The sequence below is a fragment of the Oryzias latipes genome, chromosome 18 (genome assembly GCF_053564925.1).
Source record: "Oryzias latipes strain Hd-rR chromosome 18, Olatipes_Hd-rR_3.1".
NCBI lineage: Eukaryota > Metazoa > Chordata > Actinopteri > Beloniformes > Adrianichthyidae > Oryzias > Oryzias latipes.
Genome location: NC_136254.1, coordinates 20,628,390 through 20,655,232, shown reverse-complemented (window position 1 = coordinate 20,655,232; position 26,843 = coordinate 20,628,390). Strand labels below are relative to the sequence as shown.

The window sequence follows — 26,843 nt, the reverse complement described above, 5'->3', positions numbered from 1 at the left end:
TATTCATGTCTGTGTGTCTTCAGTTTACCAAAAGAATACACAATTAAAAAACGCAAACAGTGGATTTATCATGAGGTATCCATAATTAGTGAAATTCATTCGCCAAAATAAGAAAAGTGCAGATCATCTACACTTTTTTGGGTCATTTTTAATACTCTTTGGGATAAAAAAAAAGAGAATTTTCTTTTTCTTTTTGCAAAAAAGGATCTAAAATAGCTAACTCTTTCAAAATAAAACAGTTCAACTAAATTAACAAACACGTTCTGACTCTGCACAATTTCCTACACTGTTTGTTGCACATTAATAACACTGTGTTGATTTTTTTAAAAGTGATTTAGATTGTTTGATTTGACTTAACCATATTTTTCTTTCATGACCTGTGTGCTCTAACTGCATTACCCCCCCCCCCCCTTCACAGCCCGTGTTACTCCTACCTTTTCTCCTCCCCACTTTATTGACGGATGTCCTGCTCCAGCGTTTTCATCCATGTCTCTGAGCACCTTCGCAGGATGTGTTCACATGTCCCCGTGTGTGTGTGTGTGTGTGTGTGTGTGTGTGTGAATGTTTGTGAGGTGGGCGTGTGGGGAAGTTCCTGCACATCTGTCGGCCGCATTTCTCTCACTCGTGGTGGAGTAAAGGTTGTTTTTCAGCGTCAGGAGAAGGTGTCTCCATCTACAAAGATCAAGTTTTGTCCAGCTTCCTTCCTCTTGGTCCTCATGGCACGTCGCCTCTGCTCCGAGGCAACAAGCCAGAAGCTTCCGGATAGTGTTTGGAGCACTTATTACCTCCGCAAGAGGACAATGACTTTGTTTTGTTCTTTTTTTGGGGGGTTTTCAGAATATTTAAACATGATTACTTCAAATATGGGCCATATCTTTACATTTTTATTCCAAAAATAATACATTTCTTTATAATTTGGTGTCCTAATCAAATTTATGATAGTTTGGATTGATCACAAAACAGTAGGAGGTCACACGCAATCAAAGTGTAGCTAACAGAATCAAATTGTAACAACGAGAACTTTGCCCAACAATAAGTCAGAGTTCCAGCTTCCTGTTGAGCAGCTTCCTCTGTCCTGGAGAGGCCTGAAGGGCAGGAGAGCTTTCGGGTGGTCAGGGAGGGGGATGTTCCCCGGCTCACCCCTTGACAGGCCAGGCACGTACCACATCTCCCCCAGGGGTCCCGGTATATATTTTTTCAACATGGCTCAAAAACACTCCAAGCTTTCCTGCTATTAGTTCTTTCAGATCCATGGGGGTTTAGAAAAACTAATAGCCCACTAAAAATACCTGGAGCCTGGAGTCTGGCCTTTTCCTGTGCCGCTTCCACTGGGCGCGTGGGCCATTGAGGAAAAAGGAAACAAGCGGCTCTGGTTGTAAGGGAGTTTCCTGCAAATGGTTATAAAGGGGTCTCAGGAATCCGCCTCCCCTCACAGTTTTGTTCTGACACAGTGGGTGCTCCTCGTCTCTGATTGCTGACTCAACAGTGAGTCAAGGGTTTGTCAGCCACGAGGTAGACGTTGGTTCTCGTCCCTGCTGGTCGGGGTAAGAAACCTTTTGTTTTATGAGAATCCGGGCTAAAAGTAACTTCATTAGTTAATTGATATATACTTTTAGTTATTTACTATCAAAAAAGCAAGTAACACGTTTTTCCCATGCAGGTACGAGTAGGGAGCTGGTCTCACCTAACACATGTGTCTGGTACACTTCAGTATATTTATTATTTAAATTCCGTACAGGTTGGTAAATCTGTGATAAATTATTTAATTTATTATTAGTTTCACTGGTCATACTAATGGTCACACACAGGTCGTGTTTGTGGTTTCTGCACAGACAGGTCAAATGGACGCAGGGCAGGGGTACCGGGGGGATGGAGACCACATGGTGAGGGCTGATGGGTATGTGAAGGAGTTCACGCGGCATTCCAACGACGTGCTGCTGAACCTCAATGAGCTCCGCCACAGAAGCATCCTGACTGACACCACCCTGGTGGTTGGCAGCGTCCAGCTGCGTGCTCACTGCGCTGTGCTGGTAGCTTGCAGGTTGGTGGACAGATCCAGCTTTTGGACTCTTGAAATCTTTTGTTATTTTTTTTTTTTTAAATTCATCTTTTTCTTTGCAGCGGGTTCTTCTACTCCCTGTACTCGCGGTATTTGCTGCGTCAGGGGCGTGGTGGCAGTGTGGAGCAGCTCATCACCGTGTCTCTCCCAAACACCTTGGATCCATCTTGTGTCTCCCTGCTGCTTGACTTCATGTACACTTCACGTCTCCCTCTGACACCAAGCATGGTCTCTGGAGTGCTGGCCGTGGCTGCCTACCTGCAGATGGACCACGTGGCCGACACCTGCAGGGAGTTCATGCAGCTTCACTGGTGAGCCTCCACTACACATCTGATAGGAGTCAGATAGGACACATTTGGCTTTAAATCAAATGATTATTTTACAGCACAGAGACTACGACTGCTAAATCCCTTCAATTGGAGCTGGACTCCAGGGTGTGTTTTCCCTCAGTAACACCCAAAAGAGGGGATCTGCCCAGTCTAGGACTCCAGCGTTCAGTAGTTGAGAACTTCAGGTAAGTAAAAGCGTTTGCAATGAAACTTTTTTCCAATGAATTACATTTCATTGTTTTATTGCAATTCTTTCAAGGTAGCTGAAAGGGATGCTGCTGCATGGTTTTGTCCGTCTGCCAATTTAGACCATTACACCACTTCCTGTGTTTTTGTCTATAGGCTCCCTGTTGTCCAGAGCTCTTTCCAGCCAGGGGCTTTCCTGACCTGCCAGCCCAACTCAGAAGAGCTGAAAGAAGACCATGAGTCATCTCCAAAGAGCCCTGCTTGCTCCAGCTGCCATCCGAACTCTCCTGCCGAGTCCAGCACCTGCAGCAAGAACCTTGTGGTGTGTCCTGCCAAATCAGACCAAGTACTGGTGCCGATTTAAGCTAAACTGTAAGATCTAGATCTTTGTGCATTCTGGGATAGTAGTAGATTTTGTTCATTTTGTTTCAGAGTGATTCCACACCCACTCCAGACCCAAAGGCTTGCAACTGGAAAAAGTACAAGTACATAGTCCTGAATCGTCTCTGCTCACCCACTAAGGTGAAAGAGGAGACGGAGGAGCTTCAATGTCAAGCTTCATCGGATGCCAACAGGATGAATTGGACACCAAAAACACCAACAGAGGCGTGCCCTGGAGAAGTGCCTAGCCAGATTGATAGGTAAGCAAAAAAGGACCCAAAACAATAACACATTAAAAAACAGAAAGATTTTGTAAAATGTTGACATTTTTATTTGTCAGACAGGGGCAGGCCTCCTGCTACGAGGGTTCTGGCCGAGCCCCTCCCCTCGGGCCACCTCCCTCTGAGAATCAGTCAACTCATAAACATGAACTAGGTACACACAAGGATCCATTGTGCTCAGAGCCAAAGCTAAAAACCAAAAACCTGTTTTCTTTAAAATAAAGGTTTTTCTTGTTGTCGTAGTTTCTCCAGTCTCACCTGGCAGCCTTTTCCCCAAATTGCCTCCATCTGATCCAGAAAAGAACCAACTTGCCATGGAACACAAAAGCAACCGTGTGCCCTATTTCTATTCTAGCACCACCCCAGGAACCAGATCCATCTCATCAGGTAAAGCTTTGGCCAGTTACTCTCCTATCAGACAAATATTTGCAGATGCAAGAGTGACATTTTTCCTTGACAGGAGAAAAGCCGTACCACTGTAACGTGTGTGGAGCTCAGTTCAACCGACCAGCTAACCTGAAAACTCACTCCCGCATCCATTCAGGAGAGAAGCCGTATCGCTGCGACACCTGTGGCGCTCGGTTTGTTCAGGTGAGGGTCACGCCAATCAATCTGACCATCCCTTCTTTTACAGTGAGGGAAAAAATGGGACATTATACAACTTTTTTTAAATATCGACAAGGGATGACAAAAAATGCCAAATATTTGGTTAAACATAAACTTAAAAGATATTATCAGTGATTGACAGTTAAATAAACAATTTACTATTACTGTATTTTTTGCACAATAGGGCACACCGGCGCATAGTCAATGATTGGTCTATTTTCGAACTTATGTCATATATAAGGCGCACCAAACTATAAGTCGGACTTTTTTAACTGCATTCATAATAATTCTAGAACCTATTTGTGACACGCTACAACACGTTAACCATGTTAGAAGCGTTAGCATATTCACAATTCCCGTGACTCCTGACCTTTTTTGCAACACATAAAAAACAGACTGAACCTGCTTAAACAAACGTTACTGTGCCTATGCTAACTCCCAACCTTGTTAGTAACACATGAAAAGAACACAGTTCGACATGCAACACGTTAGCCGCTTTAGCGTATTGACTACACCTGTAACTCCCACCCTCCTTTTCCACATGTAAAAAAACAGACTGATACTGCTAAAACAAATGTTACTATGACTACACTAACATGCAACCTGTTAGTAACACTGCTACACATGAGCTAATTTACAATAACTCCCTACCTTGTGTCTAGACAAAAAAAATGTACTGACATTTTGACAGAGCGGTTTACAAGGTTTATCTGAAGCACTGTTGTTTTTTTGAAGAAAATAAAATATTTTAAGAACGTCTTTTAGTGCGGAATAAACGGTAAGTATTTCCTTATTATCCTTTGTTTGAATATTTGTTTTGAGTGTTTTATTTTTGAAGGTTCTCTCTATTTTAATTTAGGTTGCCCACCTCAGGGCTCATGTTTTGATTCACACGGGGGAAAAGCCCTACCCATGCCACACCTGCGGTACACGCTTCCGCCATCTGCAGACGCTAAAGAGCCACCTGCGCATCCACACTGGAGAAAAGCCCTACTCCGTGAGTCAGGAGCAAACACAACCTGCCAAGCACAGGCAGCAAACAGCACGTCTGTCTCCATTCGGTCGGGCTTCTGAGGTCTAACCTGCAGGTGCTTGTTTGTTTTCCAGTGTGAGAAATGTGACCTCCACTTCCGACACAAGAGCCAGCTGCGTCTGCACCTGCGTCAGAAACACGGGGCCATCACCAACACCAAGATCCGCTACAAGGTGCTGACCGAACCATTCCAGTCGCTTCTGCAAGCCTGCTGAAGATCAACCCTCAGTCAAAGAAGAAGCCTACCACACCAAACCTTACATCAAATGATTTATACCAGGAAATTTGACAACAAAAACATTTTCAGTCTTAGACTGGAAATGGTAAAATGACAGGTCTTCCTATTCTTGGAAAATGTTGGATAATGTGTATAGAGAGGAAAGGAAGAAAGTCTTGATTACTGACTGCTAGTTTGAAATGTTGGGTACATTTTGCCAGACATTTTAGAGACGGATTTGTGTACGTCTTTTTTTTAGGGTCTGTGAAGAGTTGAAAAGAAGGGAAGAGTCCATTAAAAGATAAGCTAGGGAATGAGGAGAATGTGTGTGTAGTAGATAAGAAAGATAAAGCAAGTTAAGTGAAGGTTTTGTAACTCTTTATATTTAGAGTAAATTAAGGATTTAATGTGAGTTGTTTTATATCGTACAAAGCACTTCAAAAGTTTTTACTTTTTAAAAAATATATATTTAACGCATAATTATGTAAAATGTGCGGCCTGGGGCCCTTTAACTGTTTATTATGAGATATTTTTGCATCCATGTCATCTATGGACACAGTCCAGGCAGGTCAGGGACTTAGTTCACTTGTTTTGAATTCATTGTGTAGAAAAGTATTCATAACATCAAAATAAATTGAAAGTGATTGAATAGTTAATAATAATTTTAAATTTGTACTTAGTAAGTTTATTTGCAGGGCAAATTTGAATTAAAGGAGTTTGATACCATTTGAAACCGTGTTTTTTTGAAGAGTTTCTACAGCTGACAGAATTTAGAAACCTACTCCAATCATCCTTCAATGTACTGTAGAAAAGTTCCCAGTAGTCTTTTAACCTCTTGAGACCTGGTGCCCACGTCACATTGTGGGAACATCACATTGTGGGTCCTATTACCACTGTAGTAAATTCTGATTACATATGGCCCCGCGACTACAAAATATCAAACAAGAGCTCGGTTCTTAAGAGGTTAATCCTAATTACAATGATTATGATTATTGCGTTGATGAGTGTTCTGTGTTTACACTCTTTCCCGATAGTTTACAGCCCCTCATACTCCCAAACCTAACATTTCCGATGCAACGAAAATGCTGAGCAATATCGGAACTATCACGCGGCATGGTTTTGAGGGAAACCAAGACATCCATGGATCTAGTCGTCTACAAGTGGATGCATCAGAGTGAAGCAGAGCAGGGAGCTTGTGCCCCACCCAGTGTATTTTCTACGTCACAACTTTTTCAAACAAATTTTTTTTCATCTGCTCCTCATTCACAACGATTTGAATAAAGAAAAACACAGAAATGCAGTTTTAAGCCTAATATCCTCTATGTATGCCCTTCATCATCAGAAAAATTCCACAAGAACATGTTAAAGACAATAAAAACACAAATCTCAAAAGAGTTTATCTTTAATCAGTTTCAACTTTCTGATATGTCAGAATGAAACACTCAAACCCTTCAGCTTCTCTCCTCCTTGGATTTCCTTCCTTTTTCTTTTAGTTAAAGTAAATGAATCAGATTTTCTCTTACGTCGAACTCGTTCCACCGTTTTTTTCAAGAGGGGGTTATGATGTGTTTTTTCTTGGAGTTGAGACAATGAGGGCAAGGACACCTGTTTCCTCCAGGGTCCTCGTCCTTTACAGTCACACCACCAGCCGACAACACGTGTGAGGGCCCGCGGGTGCTTCCTGAATGCGAGAGGTGTCACTGTGGGGGCTGCAGACTGCCACTGAACTCTCTCACCCTCTGTCATTCCCGCTTCCTGATCCCTGATGAGTTTTGGCTTGTTTAACTTATTGTCTGCCCTCGGCCAACAAACGCTGGAAGTTTGACGGGACTTTCCAAGATTCTGCTTTAGAATAAATAAATAAATAGTGCTCATGAGTTGAAGTTTTTACCTTTGTTATCTTGTAGTCACCCCAACCATTTTCGGAAATGAAAAGACCTCTTGTAGAAAAGGTCTTTTCAATAATAAAAGATAAACGAGATAAGATAAAAGTCCAGTTGATTGATTTTATCGACCACTTCCTACCTGGTTAAATTGTCTGAAAAAAAAAACAAGTTTTAGGACAGATTTCTTCAATAAGTGAGATGAAGGATAACTGTATGTTGTCAGTCTTTGAAAACAAAACGGACATTTGTGTGGGGAAAAACAGGTTAGTTTAGGGGATAATGAAAGTTGAGAAGCCAGAATAGATTACACACATTTCTCTCGGGCAACACAGAAAATATGTTGGCTTTTAGTGTTTGCCTTGTATAATGTCCTTACATAATTTGCAAATGTCCATGCACGGTTTTTCCTTCTTCAGCATCTTGCTGATGAACTTTTCATGCAGCTCAGGATCAAGTGAGAACTTTGCTTAGAAAACTGGATGAATATGTAACTAATGTTCATCATACTCTGAAAACAAACATTGAAAGTGGACTTTTTTGACATTATCTGAAAGGGGCTTGCTAAAGCAAATGCACTTGAAAGTCACTTTATCCCTTGTGCTATCTTAGATGACCCCACCCTTACATTGATGTGTTCTCCCTACCATGACAAAGGTGGAAAAAGGTGAAAAGAATTCACGTAATCCATGGACACCAGTGAGGTTCAAAAATCATTGAAGAAAAAAGGTTCAGCGCACTGTCTAGTGGGTCTAGATGACCCAACTCCCAATGTTAAAGTGCTTAGGATAGCACAAGGGTTAAGCTCGAGCAAAAAACTAATTCTGTTAGTGGAACTTTGCAGATGTCTCCATCTAGTGTCTGTTCTCTGAACTCAACTTTGTGTGTCCAACGTTATATTTGATTCATCGAACTTCAAAAGCCTATATTTCATGCTTTTCTTAAACCTTTCAGAGTAAACTGCATCCATATAAATTACCTTTGGCACACTAAAGAATGCATTTTTTAATGAAAATATGAGTTGTTTTCACTAGATCATTTTTCTACCTGATGGATTGTCCTATAAGCATGCAATAAGAGCAGACTGAGCAGCTGTGTCGATCAGACACACGTGCTACTTGTTGGACCTGATTTCCAGGGAGCCCGTGACGTGACACAGGTACAAAAAAAAGTGAATTCGTTCCCACGAAATAATGTATTTGTTCCCACGAAACGGGCTCTGTAGATTTAATTTCTTTGAAGGTTGAAGCTTGTGATCCTTCAAGAGAGCAATGAACCTGCAAAAGGTCAGCTGCCTGTTGTAGATAGTTCAGGGATGGACTAGCGAGTAAGCTGGTCACTGTTTCTCTGGGGGGTACCCTTTGTGACTTTAATGGTGGAATTCCATGCTATCTCTGTTGTCTGGCATAGCTAAATGCCAGAGAGTTGGATGGTGCCATAAGCTCAGAGCCATGTGTAGGGGGGGGGGATTTCACTGATGGAGCAAGTGAGGAAAGACTTTTATAAAGACTATTCTGTTTTACTTTAAGTGCGTAGCAGTCAGCTGAGTTTTGATTTAGTCCTTTTCTGGGTTGTTTGCACCATGTTTGTGGTTCCTCTGACAGGCGTGTTTCCTTAAAGCACACCAGTTCGTGTGCTTTGTAATGTGTTTTTAACAAGGTTCTGCTTTCCTGCGGGCTCCTCAACGTGTGGTCTTGTATTGTTCAACTTCTCTTGTCAATAACGTTGATTTTTTTTAACCTGGACTTGTTAAAGTTGTGTTTGAGGCTTTGACTGACGAGGTTGAATCTTGCTATTGGATCAACCCATATTACCATTCCAGTGTTTTACTTATCAACATTGACTGTATATAGTAACTGGACTGAGTGTGTGTGAGACGTCACCCTTAGAAAATGACTTGCTCCTGGCTCCAAGGAACAAAAATCAATTCAGTTGCCATGTTTTGCATGATATGGACATCACCATGTTCGAACCAAATTTTGTCAGTAAGGTGTGATTGGTTCAAGTTGGTCGTCATTTTTATGGTAACAACTCTCGCCAATCGGGAGGAAGCTCTTTGGAAGGCCACACCCCTGCCACTTGAAAGGGGCTACACAAAATCTGTCAATCAAACGTTTTCTTGAACATGAGACAACAGACTTTATTGAGGCATTTAATTGGCCAGTTTCTAACTTGGATAACTTCAAATAAGGAAAAAAATCGCAAAAAATAAAAATAGGATTAGCAAGAACATGTTAAAAATGTAGAAGAGCAAGAATGGTTATTCAGACAAATAGAATGACTAGCGTTAATAATGAGTAATAGCTTTTTTTTTGTTTCTATAGAAGTCAATGAGATTTTGGCCTCCTGGAACCAGCGGGTACATCTTGTTTGGAACATGAGGGGGTAAGGGTCATTCAGTCCAGTTCTCACAAACAGTTGATATTTACAAGCTTTTTCATGCGCCTGTTCTGCGACAAATATCCACTGTAATGCCAGTCCAAGCTAAAAGTAGCTCTGTGCTGTATACATGGAACTAATATTCTTTCCAGAGAGGTTGCCCCTAATGAGCTCAAAAGCCTTTTAAACACTTGGGAAGTCTAGTCATGCAAAATACAGCCTATTAGACCACTGACTACAGAACTGGGCTGAGTGACTCCTCCTCCTGGCGTTCCAAATACACCGGTACCCACCGGCTCCAAGAATCTGAAATCCCATAGACTTTGATTAAAAATCAAACTGTTATTACTCTACTATTTTATTTGTCAGAATAACCATTCTTGCTCTAGTACCTTTTTTAATATTCTTGTTAAAAAAAAATTTCTTCAAACTATTTTTTCTGTAGTGCAAGTCCTTCAAGTTTAAAACGTATCAATCAGTTGTTTCAATAAAGGTAGGTGGTCTGACGTCGAGCATTCGAAACGTTTGATTGACAGATTCTCCCGAGCCAGCTTTCAGTGGAAAGGGGTGTGGATTTCCAGCAAGCTCACTTCTGATTGGGGAGAGTGGTTGCCAGAGAAATGTTGACTCAGATCAACTTGGACCAACCACTACTTACTGACGTTGTCTGGTTCCAAAATGGCAGCATCCGTATTGGAAAAAAAAGGCAACTGAATTGACTTCATTTAATTTGGGACTGGAAGCAAGTCATTTTTTATGGATGATCTCACACCCACTTGGTCCAGTGCTCATATACAGTCAATGCGCTGGACGGACAAAGAGATGGGCGAACAAACCAATGTTGTATTGTCTTTGTCAAAGGTACAACAACAGTGAGCAATTTATTACCTTTTTATTTATGGAGCAACTACTGGTTCTTGTGGTTTGCCATAATAACTAATGCATAAAGACAAATCTTAATTGCTTCCCTACCCTTCCGTATGGAGGGATAACTAGAGAAATTAGGAAAAACTACTCTCTTCAAAGTCAGATGTTTGTATCGCTCGATGACACCATTTATAGTCACCGGTCATCTACATTAGTGCATAGCTGCCAGCACTCGGAAAATATACAACAACATAGGTTTTATAACTTTAAAAAGACATGCAGGAACAAAAAAAATCTGTATTTACATTTAAGTGTAAACGTCTGTGCTTCAGAGCACACCCATGTGAATAAATGTGTTTTTCCATCAAGTGTGGCTGGAGATGGCAGGCCCTAAGTCTCTACAGCTCCTCCTTAAAAAAAAAACAACTTTCGGACACCACTACAGCTTTAATTGCCACCACACTTGGAGCAATAGGGAGTCGCTAGAGGGGTAGGGAAGCAATTCACACTCAGCCTAAAAGTTTTTAGTTAAGTCTATTGGTAAACTAGGTAGTGTAAAAAAAAAGGCTCATTTTAATTTCCGTTCTATTATTGAGGCAGCTCTGAGTCTGCGTGTGTGGAGATATTTTTGGCTTCAATGGCTTGCCATAGATGAGTTTAGCCTAGTTGTTCACGTTGATAGACCAGAAGCCGGGAGGTTCTTTTAAACCCCTGCACTAAAGCAATAGAGTTTGGACCATGAGCCGATCTGAAGAGACATGATAAACCAACGGGTGAGTTCAGCATAAATATATAAATATATATAAATAAAAATCGACTTACGAGACACAAAATACGGTTTAAGGAAGCGTCCGGAGCACGCGCTTATTCATTCAGCCAGGAGCAGAATTTTATTTTTACAAGTTATGAAACGAGTGTAATTGTTCTTAAAAGTCGGAAAAGGGACAATGTAATAAATAAAAACAATAACCCACATTATTCAACCTGTTAGCTTTAAAAAGAAAGTACGATAGCGTTAGTTTGGTAGGAGTAAAGCTCGAAATCTCCGTGTTGGAGATGGTGCATCTGTTTGTGACTGATATGCCCTCCGTTTCATATTATCATGCCGGTAGTGAGGTGTAATAAATGTGGGACATATGTTCTATTTAGACACGAAACCTGCTCAGTCACCAAAGGTTACAGATGTTCAGCCCAGGTGGGGGGTCCCTGTCAAAGTGTCTGGGTGCTTTTATCTAATTCTAAAACTCTGTTGTGCGTCTAAATAGAAAGTAATCAATAAATGCTTGTCACACGACCCACTACTGGGACTCACCTTTCACCCACTTAAGGTCCAGACACATACAGGAGACTTATGTTGAAGTTAATCATTATCGTTTTTTGACATGTACAGAAAGCAGGGAAGGTCAAAAATCCTGGAAAAGTTTATTGGAAAAAAATCTTGCCGTAAAATGTGTCATATTATATTGAATTGTGAGGATTTGTATTTTATAGAACTGTAATCATTTTGACACCAAACAAACAACAAACCTGAATTCGTAATGTCACGAACTCGTCGTAAATCATTTCTCAACTGCTGGCTTGTGTGCATATCTGAAGTAATGAATGTTTGTAGGGTTTTCATTCTCCCACCGTCCAAAAACATGCTTCATAGGTTCATTGGTTATTCTAAAGTAAATGTGTGAATGTGAGTATGCATGGGTGTGTGATTTGTGGCCCTGCGACAGACTGGCGACCTGTCCAGGGTGTCCCCTGCCTTCGCCCTGGAGTGGCTGGGATAGGCTTCAGCAGCCCTGTGACCCCGAAAGGGACAAAATGGGTTTAGAAGATGAACGAAGGAATGAAAATCATGTTTTTGGTATTTTTAACATGTTCTTGTTGCATTTTTTTTGATGATGGACTACATATAGAAAGAAAATTAAGTTAAAAATTGAACATTTCTTTATTCAAATCTTTCTGAATCAGGAGCAGACGAAAAAATGCAGATGGAAGAACTTTTTTGGGGCGTAGAAACTAGATGGCCAAGCCAAAAGCTTCCTGCTCTGCTTCATTCTGATGGACCAGCTTGTAGACAACTAAATCCATGTCAGCTTTTTTTTTCCCTTTCTGAGCTGCATCTGGCTCCAAACAGTACGACTGAATGGCTTAAATATTGCTCACCATTTTAATTGCCTCCATAATGGTAGGTTGGGGTTGTGAGGGGCTGTAAGCTAGCGGAAGAGCATATAAACAAATGGGTGAAGGGCATGGTCCACGGTAACAGTCTTGGTCACAACTCAGAAGTGAATTTCTAATAAACTCCTACCGCTCTGCAGAAACGATGTCCTAGAACAGGGGTCGGGAACCTTTTTGGCCAAGAGAGCCATAAACGCCACATATTTTTAAATGTAATTTCAAAAGAGCCATACAATAATGTAGTGTCCCTTTCCCACACTGAGGCACGGAGACTTAACCTCTTTTAGGGTTCTCTATTCTGGTTACTGCAGACCACAACAAACGCCATACAATTAATTCAGCAACTCCTCAATCTCTCCCACAGAGACGAGAGAGAGCGCTTCTCCCAACTTTATATTCGCTCCTGCCGCTCCAGCCCTCCCATTTCCCTTATTCGGCCCATAGCTGAACCCCATTGGTCCAAACTACCTAACAACAGGCTGAGCGACAGAACTGAGAGCCAATCAGATCTCTGCTTGATGCGTTTAAGGAACTCCAGAACTTTTAACGCGGCCCAACAGCCAAGTTAAACTCAGTACGCGACAATATGTTTAAAACTAAATATACAAATGAATGTGTGTATTTGATGTAAATTCAACACTTTTAAAGTACAATAAGTCTGTGGATTCTTTTTAATAACATTGTTATGCTGTTGCTAATAAATGATGAGTATTTCTCGTGGTAGTTTTGCTGATTGTCTAGTCTGGTTGATACGTGGTGAGTTTCTGCTTCATGCAGGCGTTGAGACTTTAAACGTGATCGTAGGTCTGAATGTTCTGTAGATGTGAGACAGACATGGAGACAAACACACTCTCACACGCTGCAGTGAGTGACGGGCAGCGGGTTTTACGTTATTACAATCCCTGCGCGGTTCACCTTACTGACCGAGCCCCCCACCCCCTCTGCTTTCATCCTCTAACATCCCGTCCCCGCAACTGTGCGCTCTTTCTCAGAGACGGGAGCGCGCAGTTTTAGGCACGGCAATTCACAGGTTTCCGGCTGGTACAAACTCTGTGAAATAATAGATAATAGTAAAGTGATAATGCTGGTGTAGATTTTGTTCTCCAAGCACCGCTACTACTGTGCGCCTCTGGCATCGCATCGCGCCAGACAAGGTCTGGTCTAATGAAAAAAAAAAAAAAAAGTATAATTAAAGATTTGTCTGCGAGCCACATGTGACCATCAAAAGAGCCATATATGGCTCGCGAGCCATAGGTTCCCGACCCCTGTCCTAGAACATGCCACGTTTTTTTTTAAAATTTAGGCTAAAAATGGCAGAATCCTAATAAAAAGACCACTGGGAACGATTTGAAAATAGATCAGAAGATGATCGGAGCGGGACACTCTGAATGATTATCCTTTTGTCGTTCGTACATTTTTTGAGTGTGTGTCCCCTGAACATGATGGGAATTTCTTTTGTAAATTTAACTTCCTTAAATTTTTAGAGATCCTAGAAGAGGATGTGAGACTTGTCCTGCACTTCTGTTTTACTGACTCCTGGTATGTCCACAAAAAGAAAATTCCTTTCTTTTTGCTTTCTGCTTAGTGTCAATAAGTGACTTTTTCTCTAAAGGTCTTTCCCAGAGATGAGTAATTTAAAGCAGAAAGCAGAGGGCAAGAGCGACGGGGAGGACAGCCCGGACGGAGGATGGGGCTGGGTGCTGGTTGTTGCCATGTTCGTCAGCATGAGCCTGGTGTTCGGCCTGATGCGCAGCTTGGGGATCTTCTTTATGGAGTTCGTTCAGTACTTTGAGGAAAGTGCTCAGGCCATCTCCTGGATCTCATCCATTGGTCTGGCAGCGCAGCAGTTCTTCAGTGAGTCGCGCCAGCATATAAAAAACATGTTGACCTTTTTGTTCTAATTTTAACCCTTTAACACCGGATATATCGCCGGTGACGCCTAAATAACGCACGCCCTTTGACATGCTGTAACTCATCGAACTTAGTAAAGTGTTGAAGCCTCTTTTCTTCACTTCAGAATCCGCTGGAATTTTGTCAATTGCGTAAACGCTTGAAGAGTTTCGGTAGTCTAAAGAAGGTATAAACTGGAGCTAAAACTCTGGTGTTAAAGGGTTCAATGAGAACTTTTTGTTGTTGCTTAAGGTCTTTAAAAGGTAAACAGATCAAGTAATCAAATACGGAACAAATCCATTCGTTTCTGGAAAATCGTTTTATTCTTTTCCTTAAATGAATTAGTAAATTTATGCAAAGTTTGACATGCATTTAAAACAAAGAGTTTCCAAACTTGTCGTTTCAGGTCCATTGAGTGCTGCGCTGTGTAACGCGTTCAACGCCAGGGCGGTGGTCATGACTGGAGGCTTCTTGGCTGGACTTGGCCTGATACTTGCTTCTCAGGCCACCTGCCTTGTTCACCTTTACCTCACTATGGGCCTAATTTCAGGTACAAAAAGGTTGCTTTGTCTTTCAGTGGAAAAACATCTCACAAACAATTGTAAAAATGCTTTATTGAGACATTTCCCTTTGTTTGAGGAGACCGGACATTCTGCTGTCAAGGCTTTTTATTCATTTAACACTAGAGATTAGGGCTGTAGATCACTGAGGTAGCGATTTGATTTGATTCACTGCACTTCACTTCACTTCAATGATATACAATTTTTACATTTGTTGTTCATTGATCCGGTTTGCTCCTCTAGTGTTTCCCTATGTTTAGTAACTGACAGTATTACTAGCAACAAAAGCTTTTCAATGTCCTGTTCTGATCTGCTCACCATTTCATGCACAGGATGACAGGTGGTTGATTTGTAAACAAAAAGAATGAGGCGGTAAAGACCGTGTCTTACAGCCACAACGTAGAATTTAAGTGGAAAAAGTAAGAAAAGTTATCGTTTGTATTCTGACATTCTCACAGATGCATCACGAATGAACCACCTTAAAACCACGGAAGAAATACGAATAAACCACGCCAAGAAAAACATAAATCAAAGTAAAACATAACCTAACCTGTACGTCATTATTGGGCCATTTATATGTGAAAAGTTTGCATGTGGAATAATCGTAGAAGGCCACAAATTTGCGTATTGATTCTGCAAAAATCACATAGAATTGCTCAAGATTTATGTAATAATTGCGTATAAGCTACATAAAATTCTCAAAAACTCTGTAATTCTCAACCGACCAAAACATTTGGAACAGCTCAAAACCAAATTCACGTAAAGACCCATCAGACGAAACTTTCAGCGGACATCTGCGTACATCGACGAATGCAAGAAACACTTATGAAATATGTATATCACGCATGTATCATGAAAGACCAAAAATTTGAGACATGGCCTTTACTGTTTAGCTCTGGCTCCAGCTACACGTCCCTACACAGTGATTCGTGCTTATCTCTAGACTAAAGTAAACAGGGAACAGCTCAGAAAGTAAACACACTAATGTCTGACAGTGCACAAACTATGCTAACACCGTTTGTTACAAACTTATAACATGTTTTAGCAGACTCCTGGTTGAGTAAAACACTTTCTGAGTCAGGATCAACTCCCTACCTTTGTAAAAATGACTCTTTCAGAATATTGATTTCATGGTTGTGTTTCCACAACTACATTTTTGCAAAACAATAATAATAAACTGCATCCACTGCTGCTTATTGTAACCATTGTAAAGAACGAGAAAAACCGTTACCATCTGTAATGGTAAAAAGGCACACCTATGGAGCATGACAAATCCAAGTGAGTAACTTCCTCTACGCAGTGTAGTGGAGACACTTTAGATTTTCTTCTGTTAGAAAAACGCAGCTTGTGATCTTTCTGGCTTCCTGGCCATCAAAGATACAGAAGATCTTCGGAAAGAAACATGTTTAGAGGGTTTCTTAGAATATATCACAATATGGCAAGATGTGTACCTCAAAAAACACACTTCTAAATTCAAACTCTAGTATAAATGTCATCCACTGCTTGCAGTAGTGACCTGCAGCCGCATAGACTGATGTATGTTTCCTTTGCTGTTCCTCCAGGTTTGGGGTGGGGGTTGATCTTTACTCCCATGGTAGCTACAGTCATCGCTAACTTCTCTCACCGGCGGACCCTGGCTTTAGGACTGGGCTTTTCCAGCATTGGCCTCTCTTCTTTTGCCTTTAACCCCCTTTTCCAACTGCTGGTGGAGACGTACGCCTGGAGAGGTGCCCTTCTCATTTTGGGTGGCCTAAGCCTCAACATAGTACCCTGTGGAGCTCTGATTCGCCCACAGCCCCGCCCCAAAGCTCTCCAAAAGGTAGAGGCCGATGGAGAACATCTCAACAGTGGAACCTGTTGGATTAGAACTTTAAACTTGTGACGTATGCCCTCAGTTCACCTCAGTAATTCATTTTCTCATTAGAAATGTACTTGTATGTCTCTTATTCTCCGGTTTTTGCTTTTATGCTATACTTATACTTCAGCATTTCTGTGGTTTACATTGAGTTTTTATATTCTTGTTCAGTTTCAATTAAAATGAGTAGTTAATTGTATCCCTTAAATGTTTAGAAAGACACAAAACCTGAGAAAAGTATGTTGGCCACGAGAAAAATCCAAAACGGCGGCCATTTGTAAAGATGGCGGCCATCAGTGGCGGTTTTTGATATGGGCGATGTGGGCGGTCACCCAGGGCGGCACTTCATAGGGGGCGGCATTTGCCGTGGCCGATGCGTGCGTTACGCACATATTATGCTGTGGTACTACGACGATATTACGACGATAGATATCTACGATATTCACAGAGGAAGCTTGTAGCTTTTAATTTGAAATTGCTTCAGCTGCTGACACTTATCACTTTTATTTTGATACATCAGACTCTTAAGAATGTCTTCATCCTATTTGCTCTTCACACTTATGGTGCAAAAAAAAAAAAAAAAGATGAAATAACTCAGAGTGAAACAACGTTAAACAGGCACATGAAAAGGAATTGGGCAGAACAATCACCCGTGCTCAACCCAATTTCGACAAAAGCAGGCAATGGGGATTATTTCCCACAATTCCTTGCTCTGACACGGCAGACCCGACACGCACGTGACCACCGCCCTCTGCTGCAAGACGCTTGCGGCCACACCTCTTTGCGGTAGTCTTTGGAACATAAGTCAAAAAACTCGAGAGGGAGGCGCAACTCGCCGGTGGCTGGCTGAATCACACTAACAGGTGATTGGGAGTCTTTTTCTATCTGACAATCAAATCTGGGCCGCAGCTGCGCCTCCCGTCAGAGAGACGGAGCCGCGTGTGTCAGAGGGAAGGGGAGGGGTGGTGGGGGCAGACCATTTTTTATGGATTGAGTTGGTGTTGCACAAATTTAGGGAAATGCCAAATATTTTTGGAGTAATCCCACTGATGAGTTCTATGATTTTGTCTTTAATGTTTTATAAGACCTAAACATTAATCACAATAAGTTTTTTTTTTAGACCTAATCCCTCTGATATGTTTCACAAAGACACACACAGGACGTCACGCATTAAGAAATTATTGCTAAAAGTGAAGCAGGAGTCTAGCTCTAAAAAAAATGCTCTAAAAAATGATAAAACAGCACAAAAAAAACGGAATTATTTGATTTGTAATTTCTTGTTAATATTTCCAGGCTTTCTTTGTTTTGTCCTGCAGCATGTTCATATTTGTATAATTTTGACAGAATAAATTTCTATGGAGAGCAAAATATTACAAGTTATTTAAGGTTTAACTTGTGTTCCTGTTTTTATTCATATTTATGTTCAAAAAGTTCAGTTTAAAAGGTTTAAAAGTTTAGCTTTAGTGTGTTCATTAAATGTTTATCTTCTTCGGCCCAAAACCTTAAGCGTGTTTTTAACTTAGGCCCCCTGTGTGACTGAGTTTGACCCCCGCTGTAATAGGAGTCTAAAAAAGTCATGCATTTTTTGTGTAAAATGGTTAAATAGAAGATAGGGAACACAACAGGATGTTGTTGTCAAATTTTGTATATGTGCGGGGGGGGGGGGGGGGGGGCGCTGGTGGGGTTACTCGCCCAGGGAGTAAGTCAGTGTAGAACCGCCACTGCCGGCCATTGACATAAATGCTGCAAAAATATTCAATGTCTATTTGCCCAAGTCTCTACAAAATGGCACTGTTCAAGCACAAAATGCAGTCTTTAAACATGTGGGGTACCTACAGAATACATATGTTCATTATATATTTTAAAATATTAGATTTTCTCATGGCTAATGGGCGTTTTTCTGGAAGAAGGGATCCTAAGGTACAACGTTTTCAGTATCAGGTACATCAAATTTAGCGGTCACACCATAAAATACATGATTTGTCTGAAATATCAACCACATATATCAGTCACAAACTTCAGCTCTCCACTAAATTAGGCTTGTTGTCTTTTCTCTGCAGGAATCAAAGAGTACGCTGTCTTGTTCTGATGTTCTGCGTCGATTCTCCTCATACCTGGAGCTGTCTCTGCTCCTAGAGAGGCCTTACATCACCTACACCTTGGGCGTCAGTCTTTTCAACGTCGGCTATTTTGTTCCGTATTTCCACCTGGTGGCCCACAGCCGCCAGGCCGGCTTCTCCCAGTACCAGGCGGCTTTCGTGGTGTCAGCCGCGGGAGCCACGGACATTTGCGGCCGAGTGGTGTCGGGGTGGTTCTCCGACCTGGGCCACTTCCGGCTCATCCACTTGCTGAGCTTTTGGACACTGCTGGTGGGACTGTTCATCATGCTACTGCCCGTGAGCTCCCTGACCGGCTCTTACGCCGCTTTGGTGGTGATCAGCCTCCTGTACGGGTTCTGCTCGGGAGCGTTGACCTCGCTGGTGTTTGCGGTGGTGCCAAAGATCGTCGGGGTGCAGAGGACGATGGGCGCCCTTGGGCTGCTGCAGCTCATCGAGAGCAGTGCAGGACTGCTGGGAACCCCTCTGTCAGGTAGGAGCACGACAAAGAGGCCCACTGGAGTCCTAGAGGCTTGTTTTAAGGGTGTTTATATGTCATGTCACTATTCCGGAAGTCGGACATGTTGGCGACATTAAAAAATTGGATTGCTTGACAACGCCTCCAGAACTCAGCTTCAACCTTTCAACATTAGCTCCAGTGTTGATTTTCTTTTGACTACCATAACTCTGCAACACAATTAACGTAACATCTGCAGTGTCAAAGGGTTAAACGTGATGTCATCATTCCAGGAGTTGGCCATGTTGGTGATATCAAAACATTAACGCTCGACGACGACTCCAGAACTCAGCTTTAAAGATAAATGGTCAATTGTTGCCGTGCACTCGGCTGTCAGTGTGTTTCAGTTTTCCCGTTTGACCAAAACTGTGAAGAACCAAGAATGTTACGACAGAAGAATCACCAGCCTCCTACAGGACTTTGATGGAAAGAATGAGAAAACATCTACATCTGATCAGCTCATTTTGACTATAGTCACATGTCCACCACAACGGCTTTCCTCTGTTCTTTATCCACTACAATGTCTGGTTGGTTCTCCATTACCATCCTATCAGTCTGGATCTGGAAGTCCCACAGGATCTTTGCCCTCTCATTCTCTACCACCTTCAGAGGTGTTTCCCATTTTTACCTTGGGGTTTCCAGTTCATATTCTGCACACATGTTCCTGTATATTATTCCAGCCACTTGATTGTGGCGCTCCATGTATGCCTTACCTGCCAGCATCTTACACCCTGCAGTTATGTGCTGGATTGTTTCAGGCACCTCTTTGCACAGCCTATACCTTGGGTCTTGTCTGGTGTGGTAGATCTGAGCCTCTATTGCTCTGGTGCTGTCCTGTAAGCCAGCCCTTTCTAGCCATTGGTAGGACTTCTTGATATCAGCCACATCAGTTATGGTCCGGTGGTACATCCCATTCTGGGGTTTGTCCTCCCATGAGGATCTTTCCTCCAGCACTGTATCCTCTGCTCTCCATTGCTTGAGACATTCAACATCCAAGATATATATATAAATGCAAGTTGAACTGTGGATGTTAATATTTCTGAAGCAGCCTGTAAATTTTTACCCATTCAGTAGATCTTTTGATCTATTTTCAAAGCCTTCCCGGTGGTCTTTTAATTATGATGATACCGACGAAACTTGTCGTTTTCTAGGACAGTTTCTGCAGAGCAGGGGGTGTGTGGACAGCCTGCGTATTTTTTTTACATCGTAATCATGATAGTTTTTAATCAGCATTTTTTCATCTGCACCTGTTTCATTCTGATTTGAATAAAGAAATACTCAGAAATTCAATTTTGAGCTAAATATTCTTAATATATGTCTTCCATCATCAGAAACATGCCACAAAAACTTGTTAAACCACCATTTTTATCACAGTAATCTTAATCTTCATTATTAACATACTCTAACACACAAACCACATAATTTAGATTTAGAGTGCTGTGTTGAGTCTGCAGCGATGGTTTCTTACCAGCATCATGTGGTCATGAATCTTTTTTTTTTTTTTAGTAAATCACTTTCTCTGTTTGAAGGGTTCCTCAAGGACATCACCGGAAACTATGTCGCCTCCTTCTTGGTTGCCGGTTCCTTCCTCCTCCTGGGTTCCTTCACCCTGGCCACGCTGCCTCACTTCTTCTCCTGCACGGATCCTCCACTTCCTGTCACTGACAAGAGCGACAGTTTGCCCCCAGAGCTGCAGCAGATGAGCAGCTTGTCTACAGACGCTAACAATCAGACAGACGAACCAGAGAGGTAAAAATACTCCTGACAGAGTACGGCTCCTTTCTGAAGACGGGAACGCTGCTGCGAAGGTGGATGGAGCATCCTCACGCTGTCGCGGACGCTCAAATCCAAAAGTGAAGACGAGGCTCAAAACACTTTTGATGTCAGGTTTGCACTTTCAGCTACTTCAGCTGAAATAACTAACTTTCCCTCTATGTCTTTGAAGGGACTGTAAACAGATACTAATTACCTCTGTACTCAAATGTATTATTTTCTTCAGGTATAAATTTGATTTGCACATTATCTTTCAACATTTTATCAGCATATGTCAACATTACCTTGTTATTAAGGTGCATTTCCTGTAGTTTAGGTTTTGTAGACCTGGACTTTCACCTGAAGCCACAGCTTTTTATTGACAAAGTGCTACAAAAGTCTTCTCTGGCTGATTTCTTTCAGCTCCTCCCTTTGTTATCACAGACATCGTTACCAGCTGCAAAACTTTGACAGTGTTGGAAAAGTTGTCCTGCAGGAACCGTGCTTTCCGTCTGTTCAATACGTGCCTTTTGCATTTGCACCCTGAACTTTAGTAAACCATAAACCCTTTCAAACAGGAAAATTCTGTCTTTGAGGACAATGAATGAAGGTTTTTAATGGTTAAAATGGGGTCACAGTGAACTGCTGGTTAAAGGCACACTCACCCAGAGTTGCTCCATTAATGGAAGTCAATAATTAAGTGTTGCTAGGCAACTACCTAAAAGAAAAACCCTTTTTAGTTTTCATTATACAAAATTGTTACCTCTTTGTACCAGCCAACCAAACTATGTTGTTTTTACCCCTACTTTACCTCTCTTTTCACAAAACTAGTGTAAAAACCAGAGACCAACCAAACAGCTGTGTCGCCCTCTGCTGGACATTGTAAGAAATTGAACAAATCCTCTGAAACAGCTTCAATCCACAGAAAAAACAAAGAATTGAACACAATGATTAGAAATTTTTCTACTGTGGTTTATTTGTTCACAACACAGATTTTAAGTACCTTACATAAATGTGAACAGAACTGACAAACATTGGCTGGAATGTTTTCAAACAATTCACGGTAAAGGAAAACATTTTTAGTTTTGACAACTTTTACTGTGTGGATTTTGATCAGAAAATGTCTTTATAAAATCAGTTTAGAAAGCAAAATGTCATAAAAATATCTCTTTTTGAATAAAAAAAAAAAGATTTACAGGTTTTATTTGCAACTTTTGGCACAGCAGTGTTGCCGTCTGAGCGGCAACGTAAGCACACCTCACACTGGCCTCGTGAAGCTGGTTCCATTTGACACAACGCTCACACAAAGAATTCCCTGTGTGGGGGCACTCGGACCCTCTCAAGCCAGCACCAGCTGAGCTGTGACCGAACGAATGGCAGGGAGCCAGAAGGAGCGCGTGTCTGCATGCCTGAGAGCTGAAACGCTTCTGTTCCAGCGTAAAAACATGTGGAGTCGAGATGCGACAGGCAGGGTGGGGCGAGAGGAAGGCCTTTTTTTTTGCTGGTTAGGATTTGGGGTCCATGCTGCGGCGCCTGAGCTTCTCGGGATTGTTTGAGGCCATGTGTGAAAAGTCTCTGAAAATGTCCTGATAGGTTTCATCACCTGGATAAAAAGATCAGAGAAAAAGCCATGAAGCTTCGGAGCTTTCTGGAAAGGCTGAGGGCTGACACATCGTCTCCATTTAAGCTACTAAACCTTTTGAGTGAATCGGGGACGTGCAGGCAGGTGAGGCAGGGGAGGCATGTGAGGCAGTATACCAATGATAAATACAGACATTTTTATCCACTAATCTGAACTGTAAATGCAATTTTTATTGCATGTTCTCACATTCTATTAAACAGTTAATGAATTTCATATGTATATGACTTATTCAATGTTAGGATCGGACACATGAAGCAGCACTGACAACATTTAAAGACCCACTCCGATGAAAATTGGGTTTTTAACATGTTCTTGTGACATTCTTCTGATGATGAAGCTCAAAACTGCATTTCTGAGCATTTCTTTATTTAAATTGTTGGAAATCGGGAGCAGATTAAGGTTATGTCTGAGTTCCACCCCTTACCCCTAACTACTAAAAAACGATATAGTGCGGGACTATGTAGAGCCCTGGATTTTAAAAACAATTCGGACACCTTGCTTTCTGATGAAACGTGATGACCAAAGCTGACCCTTAAGGGCTCCAAAGTTAAATTTTTTTTAAAAAGTTTAAGAATGCTTGGAGAATCCTAAGAATTGTTGCTCAAAGGAGAAGAACCTTAACGGCAAAGTCCCAAAGATTTTTGTTAAAAAAATAAAAAAGAGGTGTATGGGCTTAATTTACAGTAAAAATAAGAACAGTGTGTCCTTTCTGTGTGTGTGTTATAGCGATAAAGCATCGGCCATGGTGTGTAGCCTCCATGCATTTCACATTCTTCTTTTGCCCAATATGTCTCTGCTGTGTGCATGAAAATACAGCGGATTGAGATAAAAGGCATAATCCGCAGTTGGCAAACATAATGGAGGTACAGATTTGGAAAACTGACTCTGAAAGAGTCCAAGCCTCACCAGCCAGAAACCTCACCGCACGTCACTGGAGGTGATGCACCAAAAGAGTTGTAGCCGTACAGGACGAAGCATGCAAACAAACAAACAAACAAACAAACACATAACAGCATGCACATGCATTTTACCTCTTAATTTGCTGCAGGTGGCACACTGCACAAGCATTTGAGACCAGATGGACATCTCAGCGGGCAGATGGCAAAGACACATGAGAGCCAACAAAGAAAAAAAACAAACAAAAAAAAGACACACAACGAAAACGCACGTCATGGGAAGTACTGACCGGGGGCCAATTCAAGCAGACAAACACGTCACACATTTGTCTTCCTTCACAACTGAAACCCCCATCGTCCAGCACCGAGAGCGCACTTTCAAGCTCCAAAAAGAGCCGAATGACGTGGAGAGAAAGTAGTCTCACCAGATGTGTGTGTGTGTATGTGCGAAATTCTAGATTTGTAGCTTTTTGTGCGTAACTGTGTGTACTTGCAATTGTCTATTCACACGTACACTCAAATATCAAGAACTTACAAATCCGATCTACAGTTTCCGCACGCACAACTTGAAATTACAGCAGCTAACAACTAACTACGAATTCAAAACGGCTCGTGCACACACAAACCTGTACAAAGTACACACCAATCGCCTAATACACACATACACAAAACCGCCTTTACGCACAGATCAGAGTTACAGGTGCACGAGGAGTTGTGAGACTCTTCACGTTGTCACATTTGTGTGTAGATGATGCGTTTCAATGCTGCTAGAATGCTGGGTCATCTGAGTTTTCATATCAGCCGGTTTTAACTTGGATTGGGAATAATATTTAGTAAAAACTTGACCTTTTTTCTAAAACAAATCTGCCCCGATATAAAAATAATAAAAACCTCTAAAGACACGTTTAAAAAAATCTAAACTATCAGGGAAATATCTGTTTAAGAAAGTAGGACAAAAAGTCACAATCTTACTAGACATTATTCACAACATAAGTTCAAAGCGGCTGATGACCCAGCATTCTAGCAGCATTTAAACGCATCATTTGCACACATTTCTGTAGATGTGAATCTGATCTGTGCGTTAATGTGATTGTGTGAGTGTGTATATCAGGCGATCGGTGTGAACTTTTTACAGATTTGTGTGCGTATGAGTCGTTTTGAATTGGTTGTTAGTTTTAAGCTGTAATTTCAAGTTGCGTAAATTGTAAATGTGTAAATTCTTGATATTTGAGTGTGCATGTGAATAGACAATTGCAAGTACACAAAGGTACACACAAAATATGTTAAATGAGTTACAAATAAGGAACTATGCATACGCAAATCTAAAGTTACACACAAACAGGCAGACAATTTCCAAATCAAGAATTACGCACTCACACAAAACCAGTGAGGTTATTTTCTCTCCATAAACAACTAAATGTAAAGAAAAGAAAAAAAAACCCTGCTGTAATAAGACCAAGACAGCACAGACCGAAGGGCTCCAGCTGACAGACAGCATCAAATTCTCCTTAGTGGGAGTCACATCGATCTGCATAAACAGCTCAAAGTGAGTCACTATTCACAGAATAGAGGCAGGAAATTGTTCTTAGGAACAAAACAAAAATCAAAGCTGAGTTTGACTTGCAGGACTGGATGAAGGTCCAGTCCAGTCCATCTGAGTGTCGAGACATACTGGATATAAAATATCCAAAACATTAGTAGAGATAGGCCTGCTTTATATCAGACAGCAGCAATGCAATGACAGCACATTGATTATCTTTACATGCTTTTTGGTTTTCAAAGTGCTGGAGGATGAATATATATATATATATAATGCAAAGTGCTTAAAGTTGAATAAATTAAGCTCCAATTTGCTTCCTTGTTGTAGTACCTTGTATGTATGTATATATATATATATATATATATATATATATATATATATATATATATATATATATATATATATATATAATGCAAAGTGCTTAAAGTTGAATAAATTAAGCTCCAATTTGCTTCCTTGTTGTAGTACCTTGTTTCCTACCATTTTCTGTATTTACAGTCATGAGATTTACGTCTTTCCTTGTGTTTGTTTGCGTTTTAGCCAGTCACTTTAGCCCTTTTAGTCCTGTGACCCTCCCAGTTTCCAGCTACTTATTTGCTTCTTTAAAGCCTGGAAGCCGTTTTGGGTGTGAATCAGTGAACGCCCCCTCCTGCCCAGTGTGTCCCCCGATCCCTGCCCCTCGCAATGACCTGATTGGCCGAACGCTCCGTCCATCTCCCGCATCTCCTTGTTCATTTTGGTGATCCGCAGCCTGAGGGAGAGGAGACCGGGTCAGAAGAGTCGGCGCTTTCCAAAAGGATTTCCTGCACGCCAACACTTACAGAGTGACGATGTCGGCGTTTGCGTTGTCCACGGCGATGCTTAAGGGGTCTTTTTGGTTCTTATCCCGGGCGTTGTAGTCGGCGCCGCGCTTCAAGAAGAGACAAACCAGCCTGGGAAAGGAAACAAACCAGATGGCGTAACAGTGTGAAATGGAGAATTACAGCAACCTGGTCCAAAATGTGGTTTACTAAGGTTTTTAGAAAAGCACTAAATGAAACACCGTCTACTCTAAAGGTTTTTGAAGGATCTTCTATAAAATGTTTCTGAATCTAAATGTCTCTGCAGCCTTTTAGACTCTAGAACAAAAAAAAAACCTGATCACATGTCTTAAAAGAAGGGGACACTACCTAGAGAACCTGGTGAGGGAAAGTCTTACACCTGATGGAACACTCCCAATACAACTGGATCAGATCACTAAAGAGGGGGAACAAACTTAGAAAAACCTGATCACAAGATTTAGGAAGGAGGTATACTTCCAAAACAACCTGATGACATGAGTCAGGAGCAGGGGGACATTCCCAAAAAGCCTAATGGGGAACACATCTAAAAGAACCTGATCACATGACTTAAGACCATGGAAGACTACCAAAAGAACCCGATGGGAAGCACTGCCAATCAACCAGATCAGATCACTTCATTCTGTGTAATTCCTGATTCTTGCCATATCTTATGTGTGAAACAGTCCTGCTGTGTTTTTACACTTTTTTACCATCTATTCTTCCTCAATCACAACCGGCATCTCGTTCCGCCCTTATGCTGAACCATATTTCATTTTTCCAGCATCTGTAAAGTCTAAAAATAATTTGGAATTTGAAGTGAACAAATGAAACAGACACTATGACACATCTTTCTGCAGTTTCAGTTTTGATCTTGCAATATC

The 26,843-nt window shown here is 41.5% G+C and overlaps 3 protein-coding genes across 5 annotated transcripts in view; 2 read left to right on the top strand and 1 right to left on the bottom strand.

The window, feature by feature from the left end:
- The first annotated feature begins 1,412 nt into the window (after window positions 1–1,412).
- bcl6b (BCL6B transcription repressor) lies at window positions 1,413–5,825 on the top strand. Of its 3 annotated transcripts, none has more exons than XM_011487517.4 (12): window positions 1,413–1,544; window positions 1,661–1,738; window positions 1,833–2,041; window positions 2,122–2,370; window positions 2,445–2,573; window positions 2,731–2,896; window positions 3,007–3,215; window positions 3,296–3,390; window positions 3,480–3,623; window positions 3,697–3,827; window positions 4,702–4,839; window positions 4,950–5,825. In XM_011487517.4, the coding sequence occupies exons 3-12, from the start codon at window positions 1,842–1,844 to the stop codon at window positions 5,088–5,090; spliced, it is 1,602 nt and encodes a 533-aa protein (XP_011485819.1). In that variant the 5' UTR covers window positions 1,413–1,544; window positions 1,661–1,738; window positions 1,833–1,841; the 3' UTR covers window positions 5,091–5,825. The 3 variants fall into 3 exon arrangements, with proteins under 3 accessions (XP_011485819.1, XP_011485818.1, XP_023804629.1); XM_011487516.4 differs by having other exon boundaries at window positions 2,731–2,920; XM_023948861.2 differs by having other exon boundaries at window positions 1,809–2,041; window positions 2,731–2,920.
- Window positions 5,826–10,855: 5,030 nt separating this feature from the next.
- Window positions 10,856–22,021, top strand: slc16a13 (solute carrier family 16 member 13). Its single transcript, XM_004079814.5, has 7 exons — window positions 10,856–10,994; window positions 13,878–13,932; window positions 14,006–14,247; window positions 14,690–14,833; window positions 16,406–16,662; window positions 18,759–19,287; window positions 20,841–22,021. Exons 3-7 carry the CDS (start codon window positions 14,019–14,021, stop codon window positions 21,062–21,064), a joined length of 1,383 nt encoding a protein of 460 aa, XP_004079862.1. The 5' UTR covers window positions 10,856–10,994; window positions 13,878–13,932; window positions 14,006–14,018; the 3' UTR covers window positions 21,065–22,021.
- The window catches only part of acap1 (ArfGAP with coiled-coil, ankyrin repeat and PH domains 1), a 24,519-nt gene continuing 19,690 nt past the window's right edge, over window positions 22,015–26,843 (bottom strand). The window contains exons 21-23 of the mRNA XM_004079815.5: window positions 25,963–26,073; window positions 25,831–25,892; window positions 22,015–22,666 (exon numbers count right to left, since the gene is read on the bottom strand). Coding sequence (XP_004079863.1) covers window positions 22,569–22,666; window positions 25,831–25,892; window positions 25,963–26,073 — 271 coding nt within the window. The 3' untranslated portion in view covers window positions 22,015–22,568. The remainder of the gene's footprint in view (window positions 22,667–25,830; window positions 25,893–25,962; window positions 26,074–26,843) is intronic.

Excerpts from the sequence above, each read along its gene's own strand:
- bcl6b (XM_011487516.4), top strand. The coding sequence starts at position 1,842 with ATGGACGCAGGGCAGGGGTACCGGGGGGATGGAGACCACATGGTGAGG. Across the intron at positions 3,216-3,295 it reads GTGCCTAGCCAGATTGATAG|ACAGGGGCAGGCCTCCTGCT; the intron begins GTAAGCAAAAAA and ends TTTATTTGTCAG. Across the intron at positions 4,840-4,949 it reads CTGGAGAAAAGCCCTACTCC|TGTGAGAAATGTGACCTCCA; the intron begins GTGAGTCAGGAG and ends TTTGTTTTCCAG.
- slc16a13 (XM_004079814.5), top strand. The coding sequence starts at position 14,019 with ATGAGTAATTTAAAGCAGAAAGCAGAGGGCAAGAGCGACGGGGAGGAC. Across the intron at positions 14,248-14,689 it reads GGCAGCGCAGCAGTTCTTCA|GTCCATTGAGTGCTGCGCTG; the intron begins GTGAGTCGCGCC and ends TTGTCGTTTCAG. Across the intron at positions 16,663-18,758 it reads GCCCCAAAGCTCTCCAAAAG|GAATCAAAGAGTACGCTGTC; the intron begins GTAGAGGCCGAT and ends TTTTCTCTGCAG.